Source organism: Xenopus laevis, chromosome 1L (assembly GCF_017654675.1).
Source record: "Xenopus laevis strain J_2021 chromosome 1L, Xenopus_laevis_v10.1, whole genome shotgun sequence".
Taxonomy (NCBI): Eukaryota; Metazoa; Chordata; class Amphibia; order Anura; family Pipidae; genus Xenopus; species Xenopus laevis.
Window position 1 is genome coordinate 23,332,434 of NC_054371.1, and position 26,891 is coordinate 23,359,324.

The following is a 26,891-nucleotide window of genomic DNA, read 5'->3' on the forward strand; positions in this document are numbered from 1 at the left end:
AGGAAAAAATGGCAAGAATATAGGAAGGCCGGTATTTTTTTCCAGAACAGATGGCAACCCTAGGGGCTGCTCTAAGATGCCATAGACACTATCTAGGGGGCTGTTTAGGTCTCTGTGTACCTGGGCCTAATATGAATGCCAGGCCAGATCTAGTAGTAGCAATATGTGCAGGCTCGCTAGGTAGTTTTAAATACATTATCCCACGTTATATTTCTCAAATACTCAACATATATACAGGATAGCTATATGCTCTGCCCTCAGGATAGTGCAGTTTCCAAGTGCCCAACTGTCAGGCACCTTGTGGCATTTGGAAAAATACATGGCAGTTAAAACGCAGCGCTGTGAATCCTATCCTCATAGGGGAATGTTTGGAAAACGTTCAAAAATGCTATCTATCAGTATTACAAGCCCTTGGTATGTTTTTCCTTCTTATACAAGAGATTGCACTGTGTGGGTTTCTGTGGAAGAATATGGAGGCGACAGGGCAGAGGCTCGTGTGGGGATTCGGAATGAGACTGAGGACTAGCCACACAGCCGGTACCACTAGCCTCCTGACATGATTTAACTGCAAAGGTTCGGTGTGTTCCTAGGAGGGGCCGCCATGAGTCCCCGCCTCACTATAGGGCAGCCCTGAGAGCAAAACAGGAAGGAAGAGAGCGGCGCAGGGAGAGAGGAGAGAGGAGAGAGAGAGAGCAGCAGTAACAGCATTAGGCACAGTGAGTGAATTGGGAGCCCAGGAGCTGCACAGCTGCAATCAAACACAATGTGAGAGACATGAGGCTGCACAGCCAGAGGATCTATGCAAGGAGAGGGCAGTTGCTGCTCAGTCTGTACTAGGCACATTACTAGGACCAGTGGATCTGCAGCCAGACATGTGTGCTTTCCCCTGCTGCATTGATTCTTGATCATGGAGATTGAAAACATTGTGGCCAACACTGTCTTGCTGAAAGCCAGAGAAGGTAAGAGAGACTGTGTTGTCTATGAGGGGGTTGGAAGATGTGAAACTGCAGATGTTCGAGTCAAGCAAGTATGTTATGTAGTTAGGGTTGCCACCTTTTCTGTAAAAACATACCGCCCTTCCCAAATATTTATCTTTTTTCCATATTAATAACATTGGCATTAGCCATCATTTGTACCGGTCAGGCCAGTAAAATAGCAGCCAGGTGGCAACCCTATGTGTAGCCAGGACTGCGCCTCTCTTGTGCATCTGTACATTGCAAGCAAATCCTATTGGCCGCCAGCAAATAACAGGGGGTTAAGGGGCTGCAGATGCCATTGACTTCTCCAGCGTGTTGCAGTGTGTCTGCTGCTGATCTTGTGAATGGAAGGAGGGGATCCAGGGGAGGAATGTGTGTGACATGAATACACAATCCAGTTAGGCACCAAAAAAATGCAAATCAGGGCTACAAAGCAAACAGGGCTCTCTAGTAACATTCTGCACGCTTATGCCGTGGAGCGGTTGTTTTTGTTGCCCTGCTCTCTATGCGAAGCTCTTCACTCCTTTTGTGTGCAACTCTTCAACCTGCTCGCCAAGAGAAAAGACAGTTATTTCTGTAGAGGTGAGCAAAATCCGCTTGGCCTTTTTGCCAGGTAACTGGTTAGATGAGAGAGTCAGACATTGTTTAACCCTCTTCCCATCTAGCTGTGTATCACAGACCCATATCTCAAATATGGCTATTTATACTACTTAAAACCTGCTGCCCTGTCCTTGCTGTTAAACTATAACTCCCAGTATTCTCCGTCAGCTTGAAGGCTTGGCCGCCCTGTCAGTAGTTCCTATTTCAGGTTGTGACAGTGCATGAAAGTAAAAGTGTTATTAAGCAATGCTTGTAGTTGTAAATCAGCTACGGAGTTTCAGTGGGTTCCCCTTAACTAATTCATCATAATTGGTTCGGTTGCACAAACTGCCAGCAGAGAGGCACTGACACTTACTATCTTTTCAGGGTAGTGGGGGTGCGGGAAGACTGGCCCAGGGGCCAATGGCCATGTTGATCAGATGGAGTCTTTTGAGTTTTGAAACTGTCAAATCAACAGGCATCTGCTTTATGCATTTATCATGCGCAACCGCTGCTACAGAATGACTTTTGTGTCATTTAGCAACAGCTAATACACTGGGCATTGTGTGTGTAAAGTTATAGATTGCTTGCTTGTCCCTGTAACAATGTGATTACGTTTGCCGGGCTGGGGGGGATAGTACTAGTAGTAAAGTTATTCCTTTGTAAAGCAAAGTTAAAGTTCCAGCAGGGGACACTCTTTCATTAGAGTGTCATAATCATGGCAGCTTCCGCTGATATGATAGATATGCAGCTATGGCTCCCTGTGCCCTCCACCTATATGATTTATTGAATGTTTATATAACGTGACTCTTAAGCCTCCTTCTAAATAAAGGATTACCTGAGATCATTGTATGGCATTAATTCATCAAGGGGATACCAAATTATTTACTTTACTGAAGCATTCATGTCACTGTTGTGCCTAGGAAAAGTGTAATGAAGTGACTTTCTTGTCTCACCAAGCAGCAGTCCTTCCCTGCTTTATGGCTGAGATTCGAGCTATCGGTATAACAGAGCATTCTTTCACAGTGGTATAGAACCTCTCTTATCCCTGTTGTAAGCAGAATTCTGTCCCTGCTTTATGGCTGAGATTCTAGTTATCGGTATAATAGTGCATTCTGTCACATTGGTATAGAACCTATCTGATCCCCATTGTAAGCAGCAGTCCTTCCCTGCTTTATGGCTGAGATTATTATTATTAACATGTATTTATTTAAAGTAAATGTGATTATACAACTAAATCACATGAATTATATACATAGAACATATGGAGTTACAGACATCACAGTCAATACCGGTACAAAAGGTGAGGAAGGCCCTATGCAAAAGAGCATACACTCTATTATACCGATTCTAGCTATCTGTATAATAGTGCATTCTGTCACAGTGGTATAAAACCTATGTGATCCCCATTGTAAGTAGCAGTCCTGCCCTGCTTTATGGCTGAGAGTCTAGCTATCTGTATAATATTGCATTTTGTCACACAGGGTACATATCCCATCATATTCCAGACCCATTGAATGTATTACTGCAGGATTTTGACAGAATTAAAAGCAAGACTGTAAGCGTTTTGTGTGAAGGTAAACTATACCATGGCAGCTTTCAATGACATGATTTTATAAATGGCTAAAATTAGTGACATCGAAATGCCAAGCAGAAATCAGAAGTGTATAAAAACAAAATTTGGGAAATATGGACATGAGCGTGTCCCTTTAAGGGCAGATATTCAGCACTGCAGTGCTCACCTGTACCTCAGCGACCATCAATAGGGGAAAGCATTTGTGGTCTTGAGTCGGAACTTTCCCCATTCATTCGGGGGCTGTTGGCAAGTTCACTTGTAAATTGCCGGAGTGATATAAAGTGAGTGGAATCTGAAAAACATTTGCTCATTTACTGCAACTCTTTTCAGCGTCCCAGAGGCTCAGAAGCACTTATTCCTGAGAACACTGCTAACTTTAGATACAACTTGCTATATTTAAACTGGCTATCTGTATTTCTACCCTATTATCCTGCCTGTATTGTACATTCCAGCTGAGCAGTGTCCAGGGATCCATCGTAATTGGCAATGACTCTGCTCTACCATTTTTGTAGGGAGTCAGGGCATCATCATTTATAACTAGCGAACACTTATGGGGATAGTTACTTGTGTTTCACTTGTGTCAGCAGTCTTCTGCCTGTTCCCCTTGCACCTAGAGTTGAACTACAACCCCCAGACTCCTTTGTTGATGGGGGCTAGAGGAAGGAAAAAAACCTATTGGTGCCCTATTATATATATATATATAAAATAGGACTGTGCAAGCTACAACTTTTTAGATGTTGCTGATATATGCTTTAGGCTGTAGGGTGGTGCTGGGATAGCACTTCAGCATCTTAAAAAATAATACAGGTTGGAAAACATATAACGTATACAGTCCTTACCCAGAGGCTTTTACCCCCACTGCTACTATAGGCACCATCTCTCCCTGCTATACCTGCTATCCCACAGTCACACTCCCTTCCCAGAGACTATTATCCCACTGTTACTATAGACACCATCTCTCCCTACTATACCTGCTATCCCACAGTCACACTCCCTTCCCAGAGGCTATTATCCACTGTTACTATAGGCACCATCTCTCCCTACTATACCTGCTATCCCACAGTCACACTCCCTTCCCAGAGACTATTATCCCACTGTTACTATAGGCACCATCTCTCCCTACTATACCTGCTATCCCACAGTCACACTCCCTTCCCAGAGACTATTATCCACTGTTACTATAGGCACCATCTCTCCCTACTATACCTGCTATCCCACAGTCACACTCCCTTCCCAGAGACTATTATCCCACTCTTACTATAGGCACCATCTCTCCCTACTATACCTGCTATCCCACAGCCACACTCCCCTCCCAGAGACTATTATCCCACTCTTACTATAGGCACCATCTCTCCCTACTATACCTGCTATCCCACAGTCACACTCCCTTCCCAGACACTATTACCCCACTGTTACTATAGACACCATCTCTCCCTACTATACCTGCTATCCCACAGTCACATTCCCTCCCAGAGACTATTATCCACTGTTACTATAGACACCATCTCTCCCTACTATACCTGCTATCCCACAGTCACACTCCCTTCCCAGAGACTATTATCCCACTGTTACTATAGGCACCATCTCCCCCTACTATACCTGCTATTCCACAGCCCCATTTCCTTCCCAGAGACTATTATCACACTGTTTCTATAGGCACCATCTCTCCCTATTATACCTGCTATTCCACAGCCCCATTCCCTTCCCAGAGACTATTATCCCCACTTCTACTATAGGCACCATCTCTCCTTATTATACCTGCTATCCCACAGCCACAGTCCCTTCGCAGAGACTATTATCCCACTGTTACTATAGACACCATCTCTCCCTACTATACCTGCTATCCCACAGTCACACTCCCTTCCCAGAGACTATTATCCCACTGTTACTATAGGCACCATCTCCCCCTACTATACCTGCTATTCCACAGCCCCATTTCCTTCCCAGAGACTATTATCACACTGTTTCTATAGGCACCATCTCTCCCTATTATACCTGCTATTCCACAGCACCATTCCCTTCCCAGAGACTATTATCCCCACTTCTACTATAGGCACCATCTCTCCTTATTATACCTGCTATCCCACAGCCACAGTCCCTTCCCAGAGACTATTATCCACTGTTACTATAGGCACCATCTCTCCCTACTATACCTGCTATCCCACAGTCACACTCCCTTCCCAGAGACTATTATCCCACTGTTGCTATAGGCGCCATCTCTCCCTACTATACCTGCTATCCCACAGTCACACTCCCTTCCCAGAGACTATTATCCACTGTTACTATAGGCACCATCTCTCCCTACTATACCTGCTATCCCACAGCCACACTCCCTTCCTAGAGACTATTGTCCCACTGCCATCTCTCCCTACTACGCCTGCTATCCAACAGCCACTTTCCCTTTCCAGAGACTATTAACCCACTGTTACTATAGGCACCATCTCTCCCTACTATACCTGCTATCCCACAGTCACACTCCCTTCCCAGAGACTATTATCCCACTGTTACTATAGGCACCATCTCTCCCTACTATACCTGCTATCCCACAGCCACACTCCCTTCCCAGAGACTATTGTCCCACTGTTACTATAGACACCATCTATGCCTACTATTCCTGCTATCCCACAGTCACACTCCCTTCCCAGAGTATGTTTTCCCCATTCCTACAAACTGGAACTATGCCGTTCTTTCTATAGCTGTATTCAGATGCATATATTAAGAGGAGAAAAGCTTTACAAATTGTTAAAAATGTTCAGAAATGCATGTTACACAAGCTCACAGTTTACTGTACAAGTACATCAAGTCAAGTGGATTTTATTGTCAATTCAACCATATACAGTACATACAGTACATAGTAGAAACAAAATGACGTTCCTCCAGAACCCCCCGGTGCTATACAACAACTCTAGTACACGGTGATGCTGGGCAAAGTGGACATTTCATTTCATTTACATTTCAGTTCCTTATGAATACATAAATTAGAACTGGGAGAATATGCGATGTATCCAGCATGTAAAGACCTTATTCAACCTTAAAGCAATTTGTAGTAAATGACATGTCAAAACCAGGGCTGGATCACCCTCTCACTAGTTACATATTCCATGCGGCTGTTCTACAACCCGAGAAACAAACCTCTTTTGTTCAGTGGCTTAGCTTTTAAGACCAATCAATCATTTGTTGAAACACAACTCAGGTTTAACTATGAGTTATTTGTTAGTTTCGCACGTATTTTATAGTTCTGTGCTGTTGGTGAACAAAAGCCCTATAACAATATTTGTAAAATATCACATTCTGAAGTGATACTGATTAAAAAAAAAAAGAACATTCCATTAACTATAGTGGGATTAGGCCAGGTCTGAGCAAGCAAACAATTTAAGGGATAAAAAGCTGATTCTATGGTAAAGAAGAAAAATAATTAGACAATAAAATAAGCAAATTGGAAAAAAATTCCCACAATTATAAAAATGGCACGTTTTTTTTAATGAAATAGACCTCTAACAGTTCTATTTTATTTATACCTTCCCTTTATTACCAAAAAATGTGTCTGTATAAAAACATATTGTTGCTAAGACAAATTTTTACACCATAGACCGCCGTGGAACCCAGAAACATGGAATCGGTGGCGACTGGTTGACAGGTCCTTGATAGGCAGCCCTGTAACATATTCACAGTTTGTTGGGGTTACATCAGCTTGACGCAGGTTGGACATAGTAACTAGAGGAAACATGTTTGGTTATGGTATAGTTGTATGGAAGAAGTTGCTGTAGTGCTAGTGTTGGGAATTTTTTAAAAACTGATACTTAAAGGCTGTTGGAACCTGGAACTTTCTGTATATTTCGGTCTGGGTCATGCCACATGTCTTGTCTGTTGAGGAAGTTCAGTTTCGCACCATCATTATGAAGGCAAATGCATAGCCAAGGGGGGTATATAAAAGGAGTTTTAGCTTGAAGATAAGCCATGTAAGAAAGAGTGTAGGAGAGTCCTGCATCGGGTCAGGTACCCACGGAATACATGTTAAAGGAAAACTATACCCCCCAAACAATGTAGGTCTCTATTAAAAGATACTGAGTAAAACAGCTCATGTGTAAAACCCTGCTTCATGTAAATGAACCATTATCATAATAATATACTTTTCTAGTAGTATGTGCCATTGGGTAATCATAAATAGAAAATTGCCATTTTAAAAAATAAGGGCCGCCCCGCCCCCTGAGATCGTAAGATTCACTGTGCACACATACAAACCCACATGTAAGGTCACATGAGCCAATTAACAGACAGAGTTCTGCCTATTGCTTCCTCACTTCTTCCTGTTACAGTTAGTGTTGTAGTATTTGTGGTCAGGTGATCTCTGAGGCAACACAGATAGAGTCACGAAATGGTGGTTCAAGGCAAGAGATGTAAAAGGGCAATATTTATGTAAATATATATTCCAGTTTGGTAAGATTCTTTAATATGTCATTCAATTTGATATAAACTATCTGTTGCTTAAGTATTCATTTTGGGGGTATAGTTTTCCTTTAAGTGGTCTGGCTTTAAGCAGAAAGAAATTGCCTTATAGTGGATAGAAGAGGCATTTGCCGAGGGCGCAACAATAAGGGGGCGCTTGGCAGTTACTTACTAAGCATCTTTTGCCAACCCCTAGTCCACGTTTGTCACCCTCTATAACTCTCCCCACCCTCCCCTCTCCTTCACCCACCCCTCACTCCTCTCCCCTGCTTTCCCTTGCTCTCCCCTTCTTCACTGCTGATCTGCGCATGCGTGCAAGTCTTAGTCAGACGTGTTCGGGTGCATGAGTAGCAGGCAGGCCGGCCAGGTTGCCTAGGGAGCCCGGTTGGCTTGGCTCGGCCCTGGGTAAGTTAACTGTTTGCGGGCCAGATCGTGTAGGGGGTCTAGGTAGGGGAACATATTGGGTGGTGGGTGCAGGTTGGGGTTGCTGGTCAGCGGATTTGCCCAACTGGACCCATGCAGGACTCTAGCAGTAGCATTTTACTCAGGGGTGTAACAATCACTGGCAGAAAAACTTTCGGAGGGCCTGGCACGCAAAGCCGCTCCTGCCCGCAACCCACCCCTAGTTGGCTACCCCCTCCCCCGCCACAAGCTTGCACAGGTGCGAGCATGTCAATTAGAAGATGAAGAAAACGAGCATCAGGGAGGGGGATTCGAATGCCATAGAGGAAGCAGACCCTGCGGTTCGGTCCCCTTTTCCCTGCCTCCCCCCCCCCATGACCACAGAGTCTGCTTCCTTTATAGTTACGCCACTGGTTTTGCACCAGTTATAGGCAGCATAAAATAAAGGTGGAAATTCAAAAGTTTTTCTAGGTGTTGGTAGTGCAGAGTTTGTTGATACAGTCAGTATGGCAACTGCCGCACCTCTGCTAATATGTAGAGAAGGAAGGCTCTGTGCATCGAAAAGCTATGCCTTGTTTCTTTAATAATCCCAGGCTTTTGATATTTTGCCTTTAATTTCAAGTGGAATGTTCTGATTGCTGGGAAATTGATAAAATTAGTACATCCCTCTCTCCCCTCCAGGCTTCTTTCCCCTCAGAAGGATTTTCTGTCTACTTGGTTTATACTAATGGAATTATTGATCTCTGCTGCCCATATTCACTCCCTAGATCTATGCTCTATCTTGCGTCCCCTCACTGCCTGACCAGCCCTGCGCTCTAATATTATACAACTGAATGCTGAGTTCCCAAGGTATTGTAGCCCAGCCCTGATGGATCTCTTACTTTGAATTGCCCCGTGGAATCGATGTCTATCTACAGCGTCATCTCCCTGACTCTTCAAAGAGGTTATTGTAAGAAATCTGAAACCATAAATAGATTGTATCGTTAGATAATTCATTTTCACAGGATTTGGATCTCTTGATCACTGGTAAATGGAGCATTCTTAGCAGAAAAAAATTCTTGTAATAAGAGATAACGACTGGTCACTATTAGCTGCCTAATCAGGGCAAACTTTCGTTCTTGGCTGCGCATACCCCTGAATTATTATATAGTGAATAAAATACCCCCTGTTGTGAAATAAAAATATATTATAAGATACTGAGGAGTTTCATGACCATTATAAAGAGGAACTCTGAGATGACTTCTTATATCCTCATATTTTGCAACTTGGGGTACTTTATTTATTCTAATACACAAGTTTTAGTGAGTCATGTGACAAAAACTGACATCACTACTCACCGTTTATAACTGATGACATCACTAGTCACCGTGTATAAGGACATCATTTGCGTAGGATTTTAGTAACCAATTCCAACCAATCAGATGCTTTCAAACATGTGACCTGAAGCTGTTACAGGCTCATTGGTTTCTACGGGTTTTCTTTTTATGTGCACTTTGTAATATACACCTTGTTGGCTGAGGACTTTTAATTGCTGTAGTTGTAGACTAGGGGTGGTACTGTAATAAATAGGCTTTCAGTATTTTATAGAATGGCTAATAGTAAGCACATTTTCTGTTGGTCTTCATTTTTTCTTTTTTATAGTTTTTGAATTTGTCTTCTTCTTTTGAATCTTTCCAGCTTTCTAATGGGGGTCACTGGCCCCATCTAAGAAACAAATGCTCTGTGAGGCTACATATTTATAGTTATTGCTACTTTGTATTACTTATCTTTCTATTTAGCCCTATTCATATTCCAGTCTCTTATTTAAATCAATGCATGGTTGCTAGGGTAATTTAGAACCTATCAACCAGATTGCTGAAATTGCAAACTGAAGAACTGCTGACTTTAAAGCTAAATAACTCAAAAACCACAAATAATGAAAAATAAAAACCAATTGCAAATTGTCTCAGAATATCACTCTCTACATCATACTAAAAGTTAATTTAAAGGTGAATAGTCCCTTTAAGTTTGCTGCTAATAACCCATAGCAACCTATGGTCAGATAATATTTACTGTCACCTGACAGTAGGTTATTAAATGTGGGCAAATATAAGGCTTTTTATTACCATAACCCGTTAGTACATTGAAATTTCTGTGTGCAAAATTGTGTAGGCAGAGTGTCAGAACCTTCAAAAATGTCACTGACCGTGATGGGCGAATTTCCCCAAAAATTCTCCGGCGACAATTCTCACACCAGCGACAATTCCGACGACACATTAAAGTCAAGGGGAGTCTTTTAATTCTTGCCAGCGGCGAAACCGGCAAATTTTCACAAATTTATTCGCTGGCGGCGAAACACGGAAGTTCGCCATGAATTCTCACCTGTCGAATAAATTCGCCCATCACTAGTCATGGATGCAAAAGCCAAGCGTACTTAGCTTTCCTCTTCTTATTCTGAAAGGTTTGAACAAGCTTACTTTAAAGGAGGAAAAGCTACCAAAGCAGTTTAATGCCAATTACCACAATAGTGCAAGCTATAACACTATATTTATTCTGCAGAATGCTTTACCAGACCTGAGTAAACAGCTCTAAAAGCTCTATGTTTGTTTAGGATAGCAGCTGCCATATTAGCTTGGTGTGACATAATTTCCTGCCTGAGTCTCTCCCTGCTCACTTAAAGGTCTGGACTCAGATTACAGCAGGGAGGGGGGAAAATGGAGGGGGAAAGGGAGAAAGGAGCAAACTGAGCATGCTCAAGCCCTAGCCCTGGAGGTTTATGCTGAAAACAGGAAGTCTGATACAGAAGCCCATGAGTACACAATAGAAGGAAAGAAATGCTGTGTATCTTTTGACGAGGACTCAGAGCAGCATTACTTTGAGGGTTTACTGGTGTATTTATATAGACCTTTCTGATAAAGCTTACTTAATTTTAACCTTTCCTTCTCCTTTAAGCACTGCTGTATTACCAAGTAACATGCTCCCCTAGCCTGCTCCCTGTTCAGATGAAATGAAATAAGAATTCCCAGTTCTCTTGCCTCCTCTGTGGCTGGCAGTATTAAATCATTAAGAGAAGAAGCAGTGCCTGGATGTTTGCATCCCAAATGCGTTATTTCACACTTATTGGAAGTGCATTTCAGATCCCACATCCTTAACCATTGCTCTGTGTGCCAGATCGTTACTCATTTGGTTAACTCCCACCCTGCTCCGGAGAATCAGTCGTATTAAGAGACATTGTGTTGTTAGCCGAGTGGCATGCTTGCCTTTTAGACCACTTATAAATATATTAAACAGAAAAACTGTCCTGGATGTCCATCCATTAGGCTGTAGCTTTCTGTAAGCTCTGCAGCCCACCTCGTAGAGACATTGTAAGACATAGTGCAACAGTTTGGGGCAAAAAGGTTGAACATGAGGCTTATATTTAAAAAGAAGGGAAAACCCAACTAATTAAACCATATTTATTAAAATATACTGTCACTCCAGGACTTTATTGTGACTCTGGGGCAGATTTATGAAATTGTGAGTTGAGAGCTTAATAAATAGAAACTCGCCCACGTTCTATAAGAACCTTATTTATGAAATGGTGCAGATCTGTGCAGGGGTTTTAGGGTATTCATACAAACATATATGTATTTATAGAACCATGTTGCATACCTCCTAACATTTTAGAAAAAGAAAGAGGGAGAAAAAGATTTGACTCACGGAGTGCTGCAAACATTTTTTGGCCACTCCCATTTTTTGTTACCACACCCCCAAATTACCATGTTAATTTTACAAAATTTTGCAGGTTATGCAAATTTGAACACATTTCTGTGTTATTACAGTTTTGCTAATGAAGGTGAATTGCCCTTTAAGCTGTAAATCACAGTTTCTCCAAGAGACCTGCTTATCTTAAATTGTTACAAAAGTATCCAAGTGCACCTGGCACATATTCTGGGCTCTCTGCCAAAAGCCAATTAAGTTAGAAATGTTATCTTTTTCCGGCTGTTCAGTGCAGGAGACCAAAGAGAAAGTCGGGACATTTTAGTAACAATCCGAGACTGTGGGTTGAGCTGCTAAATTTGGGACTGTCCTACGAAAAATGGGAGGAAGAATTGGGAGGTGTGATGTTGGCAAAGAAATCTAGGGTTAAATGCTCATGATTAATGCTCATGATTAAAGAGCTTTTATTTACTGATGATTAAAAAAAAGCGTAACAACAATTGTGTAAATGCAATAACCAAGGCAAAATAATATAATATAATATAGTATGTATGTGTAACTTTATCAAACTTCTCTATGAGGTTTCATTGAAGGAAACCAATATAAATGTGGTTATCCTTTGAGGTCGGATATAGTTAGGGTGTGCCTTTTCACCATGCTCATTTTAACTTCCTATGATATATGCCGAGAGACAGAGAGAGAAAGAGTCCTTGTTATCAAGAACTTATTAATAATTGGGGTGTTCCCTTAAAGGAGAACTAAAGCTTAACTAAAGAAGTAGACTAGAAATGTTGTACATTATGTTTTGTGCTTCTGTACCAGCCCAAGGCAACCACAGCCCTTTAGCAGTAAAGATCTGTGTCTCCAAAGATGCCCCAGTAGCTCCCCATCTTCTTTTCTGCTGATTCACTGCACATGCTCTGTGCTGCTGTCACTGAGCTTAGGGACCCACTCACAATATACAGAACATATAGAATAGAAATGTCACAATATAAGGCTGATTAGTAATTAATACAGATAATTACTACATGGCAGCACAGAAACCAGTGCAACTAGCATCAGAGTTTAATAATCAGCAAACCTGTAGCATCAGCTTATATTACAGGGGAAGCTCATTTTCTGCTGGATAATTAGTGACGACCCCTAAGCTTAGCTTCTCAACAGCCAATCAGAGCCCACTGAGCATGTGAGTGTCACAGACACTTTCCAAGATGGTGACCCCCTGTGACAAGTTTGAAGTCCTGGATCATTGCTGCTATTGACAAGCTGAAACTTTAGCCTCGTGCAATAAGTTCAGTATATAAAACATGGCATTTTTAGCCTCTTTCATTTATAGGGTTTAGTTCTCCTTTAATAAGAAGGTTGGGTGGTTATACTGGCTGGATAAGGCAATATATACTGTATACCCCCTGGTAACACTGATGCTACAGAGCATATAGTCCAGTCATCATCAATGGGGTATTCAGTGACAAATGGTGGATCATTTATTGTTTGCTGCAGAAATAACGCTCTGCATTTTCATTCCATTCCCATTCCATACACTAGGGGCAAGTTTAGGCAGTTAGTGATGTTCTGAGCCTGCCTTTTGACCAAGGAAAAACAAAGTGGTCAGAAAGCCATGCATACGATGAGTCAGTTTTGGTATAGTTCTTAGAGAGGGTCTCATCAATGCAGTACTCACACTAAGGGATTTTTAAATTGGTGGTTCACCTTTACGTTACATTTTTATTATTTTATAGAATGGCTAATTCTAAGCAACTTTGCAATTAGCCTTCATGATTCTTTTTATAGTTTTGTAATTATTTGCCTTCTTCTTCTGACTCTTTCCAGCTTTCAAACAGGGATCAGAGACTCCATCTAAAAAAACAAATGCTCTGTAAGGCTAAAAATGTATTTTTATTTCATATCTATTATGCTCCGACCTGCTAAAAATCCGAATTCGAAAATATTCCAGCTAAAACCTGTCGAGATCATGTAGAAGAGGTCAATGGCAGAGGTTCCTTTAACTGTTTAAAGATGTTTTTGGTCTTCATGATTTTCGGGTGTTTTATGCTGGTTTGCGCTCGTAAACTCAATGGGGGCAATTCACAAAAGTGTCGGGAACGAAAAAATGTCTTTTAAATGTCGTAGAAAGTGTCGTAGTAATAGCCGACAAATTCACAGAGCCAAATACCTGTCAATTTTTCGACGTGTGCGACACTTTTGAAATAGAGTCGTTAAAAGTGGTCGTGGTTTTTTCAGCGCCACTTTTCCCAACATTTTTATGAATTGCTCGTAAACTCATTTGTTTTGCCGTCAATTTTTCCAACACATTAGGCTCTGCAAAATGAAAATGTCGGTCAAATTGTCTTCTGAAAACGCTTGGTAAAATGTTGTCTGTCCGACGAAAAGATATACGACATTTTAGAAAATTGTCGTACTTACGAGACATTCAGAGACGGTAACATCTGCCTTTGTGAATTGGCCGTTCGTACGACATTTTACAAATTTGTCGACCGCCACTTCTGGGTTACTTATTTTGCAGACAATTTTGTTAATTTTCCCGCCAATGATTTTTTTTTAGCCTATAATTTGTAAATTCGAGTTTTCCCCCTGATTGCATGCAATTAAGTTTTTTACATTTGTTTTTTTTCATAAATAAGCAAACATTCGAGTTGTGAGTTTATTTGAGATAGAAAAAAACTCACAAACGCGACCTTTAAAAAATAACCCCCTATAAGTTAATTTAAGGTGAACAACCCTTTTAAACCTGCTTGATGTATCTATGATCTTCAGTGCCCTTGCAGTAGGGGCCTTTTGACATTATTTTTTTTGCTGTGACTGGATTGTCTTTTGGACAATCAAAGTAAAAACTGGTGTAAGCCCTTAATTGTAATGTAATTCTTCGGTATCGTATCCCTTACTCCCATCCAAAGCAGAGTTCCAAATTGTACTGAAGGTGGGAAACAGATACCACAAATACAGAGAACTGCTGCTAAATGTCAGGGCACACATTCAGATTCAGGGAGATTAGTCGCCCGGCGACAAATCTCCTCTTCTTCAGGGCGACTAATCTCCCTGAAACTGCCTCCCGCTTGCTAGAATGTAAATTGCCGACGGGATGGCACTCATATCGCTTCGTTTCCGAAGTTGCTTCAAAACTTAGGGTGACTTAGGAAAACTAAGGGCTCCGAGTGCCAGCCCGCCGGCGATTTACATTCTAGCCAGTTGAAGGCAGTTCAGGGAGATTAATCGCCCGGAAGAAGAGGAGATTTGTCACCGGGCAGCTAATCTCCCAGATTGTGTGCCTTTAGCAGCAGTTCTCTGCGCTTGTGGTATCTGTTTCCCACCTTCAGTACAATTTGGATTGTCTTTTGCCCTCATTTGGTTACAGCCATAATGTATAAAGTAGAGCAATATTTTTTTCAATGACAATTGCCCCTGTCCCAAAGGGTTTTTGCACCAGACAGACTCATTTCTGATCTGCTAATTCTGTTAATGCCCATAGAAAATGACAGCATAGTAAATGTTTTTAAGTGCTATTAGCACTGTATAACCTACTCTCCCCAAGCCAAACCCATTTGTGGATTATTCTGTAGTAAACATTATTAATGTTGTTAATCCAAAAAGCACTGGGGTTTTTTGCTGCTAAACCACCTTTTTCTCAGTTTATCCCTAATCCACTAATAAGATCGCTGCTCTAAACGGCTTCACTAGTTCAACTCTAGCTTCATTCAGATCACACTTGTGTGGCCTTGTATCACTTCTTAAGGACACAATCCGTCAATAGAATATATTTCTCTGCACTAAACTTATTATCAGTATATTAAGGACATTTAAACATTTTGTGCCTTAAGCCTAAAAATGCCTTCCCCAAGACAGGGATTGTTTTTGCATATATTGCAATACTGTATATTTAAGATGGCATCTACGTCAAAGTCATCCCTGGTGTGGCCAGTTTCTACACTCAACTTGCACCTGATTCTTTAAAGGGATCCTGTCATTGGAAAACATGTTTTTTTCAAAATGCATTAGTTAATAGTGCTACTCCAGCAGAATTCTACACTGAAAACCATTTCTCAAAAGAACAAACAGATTTTTTTATATTCAATTTTGAAATCTGACATGGGGCTAGACATTTTGTCAGTTTCCCAGCTGCCCCTGGTCATGTGACTTGTGCCTGCACCTTAGGAGAGAAATGCTTTCTGGCAGGCTGCTGTTTTTCCTTCTCAATGTAATTGAAGGAGTCTCAGTGGGACATGGGTTTTTACTATTGAGTGTTGTCCTTAGATCTACCAGGCAGCTGTTATCTTGTGTTAGGTAGCTGTTATCTGGTTACCTTCCCATTGTTCTTTTGTTTGGCTGCTGGGGGGGAAAGGGAGGGGGTGATATCACTCTAACTTGCAGTACAGCAGTAAAGAGCGATTGAAGTTTATCAGAGCACAAGTCACATGACTTGGGGCAGCTGGGAAATTGACAATATGTCTAGCCCCATGTCAGATTTCAAAATTGAATATAAAAAAATCTGTTTGCTCTTTTGAGAAATGGATTTCAGTGCAGAATTCTGCTGGAGCAGCACTATTAACTGATTCATTTTGAAAACATTTTTTTCCCATGACAGTATCCCTTTAAGAATTCTATTGCTTCATTATACATTTTATAAAGTTTTACTTACAACTTACTTGCTGCTTTCAAACCCGGAGAACCACCGACCCGCTTCTATACCCGCTCCCGAAACTTCTACCTGCAATAAAAAAATAAACACCTAAACATAATTTTGGCACACCAATATTTTTAAAATATTTTTAAGTACATTAAGATATATTAAAAAAAAAAACTTGATTAAAAAATCAACGACCTAAGTATAATTAGGTTTAAGGTGGCCATACACGGGCCGATAAAAGCTGCCGACAGACCGAGTCGGCAGCTTATTGGCCCATGTATGGGGCCCCCCGACGGACTTCCCCGATCGAGATCTGGCCGAAAGTCAGTCAGATCTCGATCAGATGAGACTAAAAATCCCGTCGGATCGCGGCTGCATCTGTTCGTTGATGTGGTCCTGCGATCCGAGCACCCGTAAAGCCACCGTTAGGATCTGATCCCTATGGCCCACGATCGGATCAGCCCGATATATTGGGGAGAGATCCGTTGGTTTGGTGACATCTCCAAAGGAGCGGATCTCTCCATGTATGGCCACCTTTACTGTCATTACATTTATTACCAGACACATAGGGGTATATTTATCAAAGAGTGAAGTTAATAGTGAAGTTCCGCCACTAGAGTGAAATTCCGCCACTCTCCATTCATTTCTATGGGATTTTTATAGGCGTATTTATCAAAGGGTGAACTTTCACTTTCACCCATTGATAAATACGCCTTTCAAAATCCCATAGAAATGAATTGAGAGCTGCGGAATTTCACTCTAGTGGCGGAACTTCACTCTTTGATAAATTTACCCCATGATCTCTCTTCCCTCGTTTCTCTGTCAGCTTCTGGAAGGCGTTAAGTATTTGTGAACTCTTTTGGGTATAATAATACATATTGGCCTATACGACTTGGAGATTATACATCACACTAACCAGCCCCTGATGGAAGATAACACAGTAAGCACCACAGCTTAGTAAGCGGGCTCTCTCTCTAAAGGTATGCATGCTTGCAAAGCCTTTTATCAATTAACTCTCTGCCTTTAAGTCATGTTATGTCACAAGAGTGCTGCACGGAGAGCCATTATTGTATATCATGAATAAATGATGATGTGAAATGGGAAAAGGCATAAAAGTTAAGCAAGAGTGGCTTCAATTTCAGTTTTTTTTTCAAGCGCATTAATATTTTAAGGAAACTGCAGATGTTATTTATTTTACTTCACATAACTGCTGATCACTTGTGGTATTTTGGTAATGCATGGAAACACTGCCTCGTTTGGGGTGGTATAAAGTGCCTGTCTCTACGATACATTAATATTTGGAAATAATGTAGCTTGTGATGTAATGTTGATAATGTCTATTTCTATAGAGCTCTCCAGAATGGGGCTAAAAGGGCTGAAAATTGTAGTTTTATTTTTTTAAATCTTGTGCAGAATATTTGGTCAATTTTTTTTAGCTTTTTTAAAGAAAAATCCCCAAACTGAAACATTTTAAACCAAAGCTTCCCTGATTGTCCCTAAAACTTGCAATTTTAGATATTTGGATAGATACACAGCTCTGTGGAGCAGGAATAACCAAATTCAAGGGAAGCCTATACCATTCTGCAGAGCATCTGATACAGGATGGAGCCAGTGGTTGGTGTTGGGCACTTTACTGGCTTGATGGAACGAGCTTGAGACAGAAATATCAACTATTGATTACTGGACCCCAATGCAATATAATTTTAAGGTCCCAATAATTGTTTGAAATAAGATATTATTTAAAAACATTTGTTAAAACAGTTTTATTACTCTTTATTAACTTTTTGTTCTTCCACTCTCCAGTTGCAGGTAAGGCAGCCATCTTGTTGCTAAAGCAATTCATCCCCAAAAATTGGCCTTATGCTTAGCTTGATGTGGACGCTTCATACGTATTGTACATTGTATAATATATATCAGCCATGTGAAACGAGATCAAGATCCCTGGTTTTCATATAAGCTTTTCAGGCATTCAGGGATGTGGTGCAACATGAAGGAAATTCCGAATAGGATCGGGGTGGTGCCTTATTGTCCTTTTAAATGTATATCTGTAAAACTCAACCTGAATCCAAATAAGACAGGGATTGGGGTGCACACGTATTGGTTGGCTTGGATATACTTAGAACTATATCAGAGTGATGGACAACATCATTATTATGCTAGTACTTAAGATGACCATACATTTTGAGAATTGGTTGGGTATTTTGGCTGATTTTCACCCTACTGCTCAACCATGCATGCTTTTCACTTCCATCTAGTTGAGTGCATGGGACATACTTTGTTTATTTATTTTCTCTAGTTTCCATTGCAAGCTATATAAAGGTTGTTTAGAGAATAGAAAGTAAGCACATACAAATCTATGTCAGAGAAAATAAACATACAGCAATATTGATCTGGTGAGAGTTCAGGTTTATATTACTGTAACTGGGAAAGAGATTTCTTTTTGTTGTTTTTTTTTTAAAGACTAATAAATTGACATATGCTTCGGTTTATATTTCAACTGACCCAATCCGCAATAAATAAATTATTAGACTTTCCTTAAAAGTCAAAGTTCAGTTCCATTTGTAGAAAATTTGTGGCAACAAAAAATGTTTGTCCCCAAAGTCTATATCGTCATAAAACCAAACATCCCCTAAAAAGCCAATACAGGTATGGGATCTGTTATCCGGAAACCCGTTATCCAGTTACTTGTACTTAATCCAAACTTAGGTACAATTAATCCTTATTGGAAGCAAAAGCAGCCTATTCTGCTTATTTAATGTTTATATGATTTTTTAGTAAACTTAAAGGAGAACTAAACCCACGCGATATTAAGTCCCCACTGACCCCCCTTCGTTGGCCCCCCTCTTGCACAGTCTTACCCCAGAATTCTGTCCCCTTTTGAAATATTGAGCGCACATGCAGAGTGAGCGCAGCGGAGCTCACAGACGCCATCTCCTTCTCTTCGGTAATCATTGTGTCTTCTTTCTCCTCCAGCAATTTCCGTCTCTTTTGGTGCATGCACAGTTGTCGTCAACCGGAAGATAGCTCCAACTGCGCATGCGCTATTAGGCCATTCACAAACATTAACGAAGACATAATTGATACAATTTTGCTGGTGTGGCATAAAACTGGCTATACGTTGGTGACGTTGCCTCATTTGGAAATGTTGCTCTGATTTTATTTCAGTTGGAAGTATGGCCAGTTTAGCATCTAATACTTTTTGGTTAAGGCCAGCTTGATACATTCAGTACAGGTATGGCATCCGTTATCTGTAGACAGAGGCGCCTGGCGTGTTTATACAAAGACACTGTTGTTTTTGCTCCCGTTCCACATTGCCTGATGAAGCAGGAAATGCCTGCGAAACGCGTTGCAATACTGTTTTGTGAATAAACTATTACTGAAAATGACCACTTTCGTTGGTGTCTGCTTGGAGGAGGTAAGTCCACTACTACCTCCTCTGAATTACCCATTGGGTTTTTAAGTGTTTTTAGCTAATTTTATCCTTTTGGCGCCTCTGTTTTGTCTTACTACTATATCGAGTCCACCCCGAGTGGAGGGGTATCATCCCCTTTTTCTTCTTCTACAGAGAGCGACGTCTTATTCCTGAGTGGGGTCAGGATAATCTCCCCACCTGCCTATACAGTGGTTGTCTATCGGTAACCCTGGTTTGTGAGTATTAACTTGTTTACTCTACCATTACTCTTTGTAAAAACATATTACACTATTGGGGCTCTTGGTGTTCCTTTTTGTCTTCTCTTATCCATAAAGCTCAGAATTACAGAAAGTCCATGGACTTTATTTTATCCAAATTATCCAAATTTGTAAAAAAAATATTTCCTTTTTCTCTGTAATAATAAAACAGTTCCTTGCACTTGATCCCAACTAAGATAAGAAAACCAGCCTATTGGGTAGGCCTAGGGGTCAGGGACAAATCTCCTCTTCAGGAGTACTAATCTCCCCGAACTCGGAGCACTTCACTTCGGAAAACAAAGCGTTCCGGGTGCCATCCCGCCGGCGATTTACATTCTAGCCGTCGAGGCAGTTCGGGGAGATTAGTTGCCAGAAAGAAGAGGAGATTTGTCGCTGGCCGACTAATACCCTGAAACTGAGGGTGTGCCTTGACCCTAAGGGATAAAGACTCAAATTACAGAAAGATATTTTCTCTGGAAAACCCTAAATCCTGAGCATTCTGGATAACAGGTCCCATACATGTAATCTCTCAAAGCAGATATAGGGAACCAAAGCTCCCAAAATATAGTGCCCTACACTGTGGGGCAGATTTATCAAATTGTTAGTTTAGATTTTAATAAATAAAAACTCACCCACGTTCTTTTCATTCCTATGGGATTTTTGGAAGAATATTTATCAACTGGTGAGTTCTAACTTTCAACCCTTTGATAAATATGCTTCTAAAAATCCCATAGGAATGAATAGAACGTGGTTGAGGTTTTATGCATTAAAATCTAAACTCACATTTTGATAAATCTGCCCCCCCAGTGTGGGGAATTTTGTGTTGGTAAATGAGCCCCAGTATATCTTTCCATTATGAGAAAAGCCGAAAAAAGTGCTACAAAGCAGTGAGTACATTTTAAATATGAGCCCACAAAAAAATCCCCAGGCTAAATCTGCAGTGTTTGGGAAACTCTCAGCCAATTTCTGAATTTGACATTCGTATATTTTTTTTAAATACTGTTACGGCTTTGATTGCTTATATGCACAAATGAGCTTATGACGTACTTCCCTTTTCCCTTATTTAGAGGAATTCACAGAAGTGCAAAAGGATTTATTCAGCGTGTCGTTCACGGCTGTTTGCAATTTACAGATTTGCAATATTTACATTATTTTTCATTGGAAAGTGTATATATATATATATATAAGCCATGAATATCCTGTAAATTATATCCTTATAAACGGTAAATTCTGATATCATCAGTTATAAACGGTGAGTTCTGATGTCATTTCTGTTTATATAATATCCTTATATTTTACAAGAGGGGGTACTTTATTCACTATATATATATATATATATATATATATATATATATATATATATATATATATATATATATATATATATATATATATATATATATATATATATATATATATATATATATATAAATAATTAGACAGTAATATTTCAAAATATTTTGTAAAATACATTTTAATATAGAAGGAAAAAATGACCTACATTAAAAATATAAACACCAAACAATTTTGGCACACCAATATTTTGAAAATATATTTTAAATACATTTTAATATGTAAAGAATTACCTGAATTAAAAAAATAGCATATATATAATTTTGGCACACTTATATTTTGTAATTTTTTTTTTTTTTAATATATTAGAGTGCAAGTCCCAAAATGTTATTTTATGTGCTAGAAACAGGGACCTGATGCCCATGTCCATGCACAGGTTACACAACTATAGCTGCTGAGGTCAAAGTGTGAATGTGAGAGTTTGGTTTGCCATCTTTCCGTTTTTGACCCGCTTAGCCCGGTTTTTGGAAGGGCTTTCCGAGTCTAATCTAGCTGCCCAGTTTTCCAAAATTAGGAAAACCGTACAGATTACCTGAGATTGATGCGGTGATTGGCCAATCGCCATGTCACAGCTCCGCCCTGATGTAACTGGCCCTCCCCTAGTATGTCAACGCCCTCTTGATGTCATTGGCCCGCCCCCCTTCCGGGGTCCGATTCTAAAAAGTGCCAACCGTAGTGAGAGTACAGTGACACAGTTCAGAATGGAAAGCGAGACGCTCAGCCAAATTCTGGAGATCACATTTGTATATCTTTTTGAATACAGCTACGGCTTTCATTATATGTACAAATGAGCTTATGATGTACTTTTTCCCTTATTTAGAGGAATCCACAGAAGTGCAAAAGGATTTATTCAGCGTATCGTTCACGGTAGTTTGCAATTAACAGATTTGCAAATATTTTTCAGTGAAAGGAAGGTTGACTAAATTGTTTGTGGCCTCACTTAAAGGGCATGTAAAGGCAAAAATATAAAATCCCATTTTTACTTTCTTTAATGAAAAAGAAATCTATCTCCAATATACTTTAATTAAAAGATGTCTACAGTTTTTATCATAAACCTGACTGTATGCAGTGCAATTCCCCCTTCTTTTACTGCTGTTGATAGGAATTGTCAGAGGTCCCCAACTGCTGTGCAGGTAAACGATCATACTTTCAAATGGCAGGGGGAGCCCCCCCACCTTACTTCCCAGAACTCGAGCAGCATTGTTGGATTCCCTGTAGAGATTTGTATCCAGAGACGCATTGCAGTCTCTATATTATGATTATTAATCAGTCTTGCTGTATTGGCTTCTATGGCAGATATTATTTGACTTGTGCTGTTTTGATAATTTATAACGATCCCTAAGCTTAACCTCCCAACTGAAGCCCAGACCACACTGAGCATGTGCGAGTCTTGATATTGCAGAAATGTCTAACAAAGTTACAAGATGACAGCCCCCTGCGCCAACTTTGAAAGCATAAATCGTTTGTTTTATTAGGCTGCTGGTGCTGTAAGTTCATGTTTATATTTAGTATACATAATACAGCATTTCTAACATTATTCTATTTTAGACTTTAGTTGCCCTTTAACTGGCTTAAAATAATACATATGAATTTGTCACAGACTGAAGGATGTATCTAACATTATATGGAAACCATCTGCCATAGACTCCCTTATAATCAAATAACTAAAATGTTTTAAAAGGTTTAAGGTATGGAAATCCAAATTATGGAAAGATCCCTTATTCGGAAAACCCTAGGTCCCGAACACTCTGGGTAACGGGTCCAATACCTGTACAGAACTGTGATATTATTACATTCTATCAGTGTATGGTCACAATATGTTGGCGCTATAAAAATACATGTTAATAATAATAATAATAATAATATTGCATTGGAGTCATTTATGATCTCCTTGGAGCACTGGAACTAGAGGTAGACAGAAGAGGCACATGCCTACGGCGTGGGGTTCTGGGGAAGAAAATACTCACTGCTCAGTTTCATGCTATTTGTAAATAAGAATCTGATTGGTCCTTGCACATCAGGTGATTAAATTGCTGGGCCAAAGTTGCAACTGAAAAGAAGCGCTTGCCAAGTGTGGCTCATAGCAGCTAAAGCAGTTGCACATGATTTCACCGATATATTAATTTTAGGAATTCCAAAATATTAAGAGGATTATTTACCAAAATCTGAATTGATCTCATTATTTTAATAAAAAAACCACAGAGAAACTCCCATACCCAATTTGACCTTATTTATTATTTAAAAAGCTCAAATTAATCGGTTCAGGGAGAAACATGAAAAAATCATATGAAAAATTGGGGTTTTTTGGGCTTTTTTTAGGGATGCACCGAATCCAGGATTTGGTTCGGGATTCGACCTTTTTAGACATGATTCAGATTCGGCCGAATCCTTGTGCCTGGCCAATCCGAATCCTAATTTGCATATGCAAATTGCTGGGATGGTGAGATTTCACGTGACTTTTTGTTACAAAACAAGGAAGTAAACCAATTTTTTCCACTTTTTTCCTTTCCCGCCCCAATTTGCATATGCAAATTAGGATTTGGATTTGGTTTGGAATTCGGCCGAATCTTCCAAGATGGATTCGGGGATTCGTCCGAATCCAAAATAGTGGATTCGGTGAATCCCTAGCTTTTTTCCCTGAATGATAGGATATTTTTTGGGCTTTTCCCCCCAAATCATGGAATTTTTCAAGTTTTTGCCTTAAATGATCGGAATTTTGGGCTAAACCGAGCGCAAACCACTATAACTTCCAATTAGGATAGGGACCTCTGCCATTGACTTATACACAACTTCAGCAGGTCTGAGATGGCGGATTTTTCAGATTCAGGATTTTTGCAGCATGGGGCTTTAATAAATCTCAATAAAATTAAGAGTTTAAAAAAAAAAACAAAAAAACTTTGAGTTTTGCCCGAAAAAGCCCGACCAGATATATATATATATATATAACCCCTGAATATTACACCAAAATATTTAGGACTTTGTAGAATTTTAATAAACGAGAACTGCACCCTCAGAATATTGTGTTTAATTAGATAAGCTGCTCCTGACAGATTTATAGCGTCAGATTCCAAAACAATGTAACAATCACACATTCACTGTAGTGTTTTCTTTGTCAGACAGACTGGGCCTTGTTTATTTCTACTTGCCATCAGGGGTATAAATTATCTCTGTAATAAAAAAAGTAAAAAATTTTTTTTACGAGCAATAGAACTGCAAAATGAAATCTTTATTATGCTTGTCACCACAAACCAGTACCTTTCTAACATTCTCTGTAAATTGTTTTTTTTTTTTTTTTTTTTTTTTTTAAAATCATAATACTTCGTTTAGATGACATTTCCCAAGGTGATACTATCTTTTGTGTGTTAAAGTAATTTTTACCCCCCATTGCATATTTATCACCTTATAAAAGGAGTCTGTGGTTTCTTTAAAGAATCCATTATCCAGAAAGCTCCGAATTACGCAAAGGCTGTCTCCCATAGACGCCATTTTATCCAAATAATCCAAATTTTGAAAAACGATTTCCATTTTCTCTGTAGTGATAAAACAGTAACTTGTACTTGATCCCAACTTAAATATAATTAATTCTTATTGGAAGTAAAATAAGCCTATTGGGTTTGTTTAATGTTTACATGATTTTCTTGTAGACTTATGGTAGGAAGATCCAAATTATGCAAAGATCCGTTATCCGGAAAACCCCAGGTCCCAAGCATTCTGGATAACCGATCCCATACCTGTAACCCTAAATACACCTTTTCTCAACATGAGCAAATGAAATAGAACCTGTCTCCCTAAAATAATTTCTCCCACCAGTGGTGTGGGCTAATAGAGCCCATATTGCGGTTGAGGGACACAATAGGTTTTTTTTGTATACCCCTGCCAGTGCTAGGCTGCCCTCAACAGGAAGAGGCTCCCGGTTCAGTCAGCCATGTTGGGGCAACTCACTAATTACAGGCAGGGCCACTCACACTGTGATCTCCCTTCTGGTTTGGGCAGCCTAGTGCTGGTGGGGGCATTTGTAAACGAAAAACAATGCCTAGGTTGCTCCCCTGTGCCGCGCGGGCCTGCACTGCTTCCCTCCCCGTGAGCACACGTGCCAGAGCACTGGGGAGCTGCGTGTCAAACGGGCGACATGCCACCCCTCATATATTGCTGTTCTAGGCCCGGGCCTTTGTGGCCTTGCCACAAATCCGGGCCTGATTAGCCCACACTATTTTTAGGTGACAGGTTAGTTTGCATAGGTATAGCATTTGTCATCCGGAAATCAATTATCCAGAATGTTCCTAATTAGGGGCTAGGCCATCTCCTCTGTTTTAATCAAATAATTAAATTTTTTAAAAATTCCTTTTTCTCTGTTATTATAAAACATTACCTTGTACTTGGTCCCAACTAAGATATAATAAATCCATATTACAGGAAACATAATCATATTGGGTTTAATTAACTTTTAAAGGATTTTAAAGATTGAGGAGGATGTAGCTTCATCTTATCAGTTCGCCAGGTCTAAGCTGGCAAAGGGGTAACTTAATGGAAAATTCGCACTTTAGTGAATTTGTGGAGAGGCGATCATTCATCGGAGCAAAAATTCACCTGGCAAAAGGGTGCGAACCTTTATTAGTGATGAACTCTTTCGCTAGGGAATTGTCTTTTACGCTTGTTAGGGAATTAGCGATATCCCCACTGATGGTATTTCTGTTAAATTTTCACTAGCGACTGCCACTTTGCCCTATAGTAAATTTGCCCCAATGTCTTCCTTTGAATAAAGCCCAGGGCCTCAGTACAGCAGGGCAGCAGCACTTATCACGGTGCCATTGTGCTGTACTCTCTATTTATAACTGGCTACTTCAATTATACTGTTATGTCCTGATTATTCATATGGGTGTGTATACATATAATTAATTAGGATTAGTTCCCTTTTGGAGTTCATAGAAGTTCAGCTATTGTAAACACATGCTGTGCTTGGTTCAGCATTATTACATAGTATACTAGCGTGGGATATAAATGTCCCTGCCTGTATATAGACATGTTCATGCCAAAGGGTACAAGGACAAGCAGATCATCTTTCCTCCTAAGATCTTAAGTACATTGTTGTTTAAGTAAATGGTTCTCATTATGCGTAATGTGTGAACATGGCAGATGAAGCTGACTCTATATTGAGACACCCCTAGAACATGTCAATGTCCTTTATATTTAACCTTCTATGAGTCATATTTCTTTATCTGGTCCTGTGGTTCAGATACTTGGTATTGGGGCAATCTATCTTTAAAGGCTCGAGCAACAAACCATATAGAATTGTGCCATAATGCTGAATAATAATTATTTAAAACATATTTGGAGCTTGTGTCCGAGTTCATAGTCTGTGGCTGCTGGGATGCAACCATTTCTGGTTTTTTTTTGCTTGATACAGAAATATTTCCTTGGCAGGTAATTTTGCCACCTAGTTGGTAAAATTGATGGTTTATGCCAATGCTATTAATAGGTTACAAAGCTAAAAACATATGTTTTCAGAAAAGGAGGAAACCTTAATAACAACCATTTTTGAGATGTGTTTTGATAGACTTTGACCAGAGCT

The 26,891-nt window shown here is 40.0% G+C and overlaps 1 protein-coding gene across 1 annotated transcript in view; it reads left to right on the top strand.

Annotated features, from left to right (window-relative positions):
* Positions 1 to 688: 688 nt before the first annotated feature.
* The window catches only part of grk4.L (G protein-coupled receptor kinase 4 L homeolog), a 167,471-nt gene continuing 141,268 nt past the window's right edge, over positions 689 to 26,891 (top strand). The window contains 1 exon segment of the mRNA NM_001093527.1: positions 689 to 959. Within this exon segment, the coding sequence (NP_001086996.1) occupies positions 908 to 959 (52 nt within the window). The 5' untranslated portion in view covers positions 689 to 907.